The 5,452-nt window shown below is 37.0% G+C and overlaps 1 protein-coding gene across 1 annotated transcript; it reads right to left on the reverse strand.

Annotated features, from left to right (window-relative positions):
* Positions 1 to 2,250: 2,250 nt before the first annotated feature.
* LOC128640799 (CARD- and ANK-domain containing inflammasome adapter protein-like) lies at positions 2,251 to 4,572 on the reverse strand. The gene has a single exon (XM_053693219.1). It carries the CDS (start codon positions 4,570 to 4,572, stop codon positions 2,251 to 2,253), a length of 2,322 nt encoding a protein of 773 aa, XP_053549194.1.
* Positions 4,573 to 5,452: the final 880 nt, after the last annotated feature.

Consider the following 5,452-nt stretch of genomic DNA (forward strand, 5'->3'; position numbering starts at 1 on the left):
GGGGACAGTCTACAGAGGCTTAGATACAGGGTAATTATAGAGGTAAAAAATGTATATTAATATAACTGTGTTGGTTATGCAAAACTGGGGAATGGGTAATAAAATGTTATCTATCTTTTTAAACAATAAACATTCTGGAGAAGACTGTCCCTTTAACTTTGCAATATAGTGAATCATTTCTGATGCACAAATACAAATTGACTTCAACATCCCTTTTAATGAAATCATTCTTATATACAAATTGTATTTTAGTTGTAAATTACACAAAGCACCATTCAGTTGCTATAATTTTTAAACCAACAGCAATTGTTTTACAACAAAATATGTGTTGCAAATTACTGTTAACAAAATGACTGTTCATACAGGTTTCTAGTTTCCAGTTTTTCTACAGCTGACTGCTTTAACCCTGCATTAATGAATTCACATTATGGTTTAATTAGTGCAATAAGTTGCCTGAATTCAATCCCAGGTCATCCTGTTATTGAAACAGTTAGATGCTAGCGGTATCCATTTATTTCTTGTATATCAATATGAGGGATTTAAAAGCTATTCTATATTCCGATAATTGAAATAACATGACACATTTACGCTTCTGTTACTCAGTATCCAGTAATACTAATGGCGCACACATTCCCCAGCGGATTAAATTGTCAAAATACAAGAACTGCAATAAATGTTCTCAATTATGCATTACACAGCATAACAATGATCTCTAAGATATGGAGACACCCACTGGTATGCCTCCTACAGATATTTATAGTGACACACACACTGCCACAATGCCTATACATGCATTGACACACTTATGCGTTGACTTAAAAAGACATGTACTGTGATTAAACTACTTACACAAACCCACACTGATGTAACAACACACATACCTACACTCACAGACATCTATGCATTGACACTTAACACACTAAAACACACCTACTTGTGCGCACACAAACACTACACAGACACACTGGCACACAAAGGCGGAATACACTACCTAAAACACAAACACATGGTTTTATACACTCTCTGTTTCTCTCTCTCTCTCTTTCTCACTCACTCACTCACTCACTCACTCACACAGACACCACACACAGACACTGACACACAAAGGCTGAATACACTACCCAAAACACAAACACATATATACACACATATACACACACACACATATATACACACGCACATATACACACATATACACACGCACATATACACACATATATACACACACATATACATACACATATACACACATACACACACACACACACATATACATACACATATACACATATACACACACATATACACACATATACACACATACACACAGATATATACACACATATACACACATACAAACACACATATACACACATATATACACACATATACACACATATACATACACATATACACACACACATATACACACATACACACACATATATATACACACATACAAATAAACACACATACACACACACATATACACACATATATACACACATACACACACATATACATACACATATACACACATATATACACACATATACACACATATACATACACATATACACACATACACACATATACACATATACACACACACATACACACACATATACACACATACACACAGATATATACACACATATACACATACACACACATACACACACACATATACACACATATACACACATATACATACACATATACACACATATACATACACATATACACATATACACACACACACATACACACACATATACACACATACACACATACACACACACACACACACACATATACATACACATATACACATATACACACACACACATATACATACACATATACACATATATACATACACATATACACACATACACACACACACACACACACACATATACATACACATATACACACACACATACACACACATACACACATACAAACACACACACATACACACACATACACACACATATACACACATATATACACACATATACACACATATACATACACATATACACACATATACATACACATATACACATATACACACACACATACACACACATATACACACATACACACACATATATATACACACATACAAATACACACACACACACATACACACACATATACATACACATATACACACATACACACAAACACATACACACACAAAGACATCAACATCCATAGTCTAATGCTCCCTTTGACCTGTTTTTATCTGATTATCAGCATTTTCTTTTTCAGTAATGTTACAATGTGTTGGTGACTATCAGTGTTGCCAGACTCAGCAACTTGAAGTGGAGTCTTCTTCAAAGCATTAGTGGCCTGTAAGTTGGCTTTCTCCCCCTGTGCCCACCCCACAAGTGTCTGCACAGGCTTTAGGTGCCCGGCCTTACAGGCGCAGTGCAGAGGTGTGTCTTTGTTGTTATCTAGAGAATTTATAGCTGCGCCACTTTGCAAAAACATATTCACCAAGTCACTGTGCCCATGGTCTGCTGCCAGGTGAAGAGGGGTTTTCCTCCAGATATTTTTATCATCCAAATTGTTATTCTTCCCTGCTTTTAATAGAGCTCTTACAATGTCAGCATTGCCTTGGATTGCGGCATAATGCATGGGTGTACAACCATCCATATCCTTTGCGCCATATCTTGCTTGGTATTTCAACAAATTCTCTACAACCTCAGACTGCCCTGCCACCGTGGCAATGTGTAGTGGGGTCTTCTTCTCTTTATCTGCAGCGTTTGGGTCAGCTTTATTATTAAGAAGCAAGTCTACCATAGCTTCCTCGCCACCATTAGCTGCTAGATGTAAGGGAGTCTTTGCCTGTTTGTCCTTTGAATTCACCTTGGCTTTGTACTGTATAAGACGCTGAGCTACATCAAGGTTACCTCTCTGACTTGCAATATGCAGAGGAGTTACTAACTCCTTGGTGACAGCATTAACGTTTGCTCCAGCTTCAATCAAAATATCAATCAGTTTGTGCTTGTTATGAAAAGCAGCCACATGCAGTGGGGTTTGGTCTCCTGGGCCTGTGATATTAATATTAATTCCTTTTTGTATAAGCAGCTTTGTGACTGAAACATCTCCAGCTTGTACTGCCAGATGCAGGGCAGTGTTCAGATTCGCTGTTCTAACATCGAGACGGGCACCTTTATTAATAAGAGCATAGACGGATTCTGAATGTCCTAGTTCTGCAGCCAAAAGCAGCGGAGTATACTGGATGTCATTTGTTGCATTAATATCAGTACCCTTATCAATTAAAGCGTTGATTATGCCATATAGATTCTTTTTAACAGCTTTGAACATTGCAGATACCAAAGTGTCTGGAGACAATCCCTTGGAATATTGCAATAACAGCCCAAAAATGCTTTCATTGTTGGTGCTAAAGGCTACATCAATAATACTTGGATCTATAGTAGCTCCATTTTCCAGTAATACTTTTACTGTATTTTCATGGCTGCCTGAAACAGCATGAAACAAAGCAGTATGTTTCTTATCATCCTTAGTGTCGACGTTAACGCCGTTTTTCAAAAGCAGCTGTACTAAATTACTGTTGTCTTTAGCGGCCGCCATATGCAAGAAGTTTGGCCTATTTTTGTAACGTCTGTCTTCTTCCTGGAGAAGAATCTTCACTACATTGTCATGATTGTTTTTGACTGCCAAGTGCAATGAAGTCTGGGAGTCGCTGTCCAAGGAATATATATTGGCCCCAGCTCGTAGTAATACCCTCACCGCCTCTGCATGTCCATTCTGAGCAGCCCGATGCAGTGGTGTTCTCTGATTTTTGTCATTTGCATCAACTTTAGCTCCTTTACTAATTAAAAATTCAATTACAGGAACTTGGCCATTAGCTGCTGCAACATGCAGAAGAGTGTCACCATTTTGGTTTACTGCATTAATATTAGTGCTTTTTAACATAGCCTCCAAGATTGTAAGATCACCATTTGCAGCTGCATCAAAGATATTTGCAGGAACTGAGGGAGATTCTTTTGGGATCACATTGGGAATTTCTGGCAAAATCTTTTTTTCTTTAACTCTGACATTAGTCCTCTCTGTTGGAATATTAACTACTTTTGTTAGACTCTCTGACTCTTTTGTCCTCTCTGGAATTTGTTTAGTGGGGGTTTGATGTCTGTCTTTATCTCTTTCAAGTAAATACCCCACCAGTTGTCTTTTTCCATCTCCAATGCTTTCATTTACATCACTGACATATTGTTTCATCTTGCTATATAAACTGGGCTCAATTTCTTTAAGACAAGGATAAAAAAAAAGTCTGCAAGCCCTCTCACCTTTAGATACCAAGATGTCCAACAGTCTGGAATTTTTCTCTTTCTTTGTTCTGTAGTAAGCGATTGCCATTTTTTTTTCTGATGATAAAATTCCATTCTCTATAAACCAATTTAAGAGATCGTCTGGGTTTGTAATTCCTTCTACTAGTTCCTCTTTTTTATATTTTAAAACTTCAATGGCGTATGGATTTGTAAACAGTGTTGTTGGAATGACTGCCGGAAGCTGCTTAGCAAAAGTTGAAGTCATTGTGAAATCCAAGTGTATGCTTTGGTTTTGTGATATGAATTCCTCATTGATTTTCTTAAGTTCTTAAAAATCCCAAAACACGAATACGTCCAGACCAGAAATCAAGTGCATATGCCATTATTTGTAACTCCAGATATATTTCTGAGAAATAAAGCAAACTCCAGCATAAACTGATAAACAGGTACAGAGTTCCTTCTTGGTAACTGATTGTTTGCAACTAGTAGGAAGTTATGTAGTTTGTCAAGATTAACAAACAAAATCAAGAACCTAGCAACTGTTGCTATGAACACAAATGACTATAATTAATGTAATCAATGCAAGTTAGATAAGAATTTGTACAAGGTGCACAATTAACTTAAATAACCCACAAGGTTTGATGACAAAGTGTATATATATATAGCATACATAATGTATAGCAAGTGAATTTAAATATTAACTAAAGTGCGTGAGTTCAAATGAACTAGTACAGAATAAAGTGTCTATTTTATAATACAAGGGAGATCATATTGTTTAAAAGGTTTATAAAGCAGACTATGTACAGTTATCTCATTGCATTCCAGTAGAGAATATCATAGAAAAAAATGTAAACTAGGACAATAAAAGAAGATAAAGTTTAATTATACAATAGTATCATTCTATGGGGCCGATTTAACAAGGGCCGAATGGCCCCTAATCGTTTAACATCCTAATCGTTTCCGTGCGAGCCTTCAGGTCTTAAGACCACTGCCTCTTAACTCATACGCCTCCTCTGAGACTGCGGACATCAATCCGACCGATCATATACGATCGAGTTGATTGACACCCCTGCTAGCGGCTGATTGGTCGTGAATCTGCAGGGGTGGCATTGCACAAGCAGTTCACCAGAACTGCTTGTGCAATG

The sequence above is a fragment of the Bombina bombina genome, chromosome 10, assembly GCF_027579735.1.
Source record: "Bombina bombina isolate aBomBom1 chromosome 10, aBomBom1.pri, whole genome shotgun sequence".
NCBI lineage: Eukaryota > Metazoa > Chordata > Amphibia > Anura > Bombinatoridae > Bombina > Bombina bombina.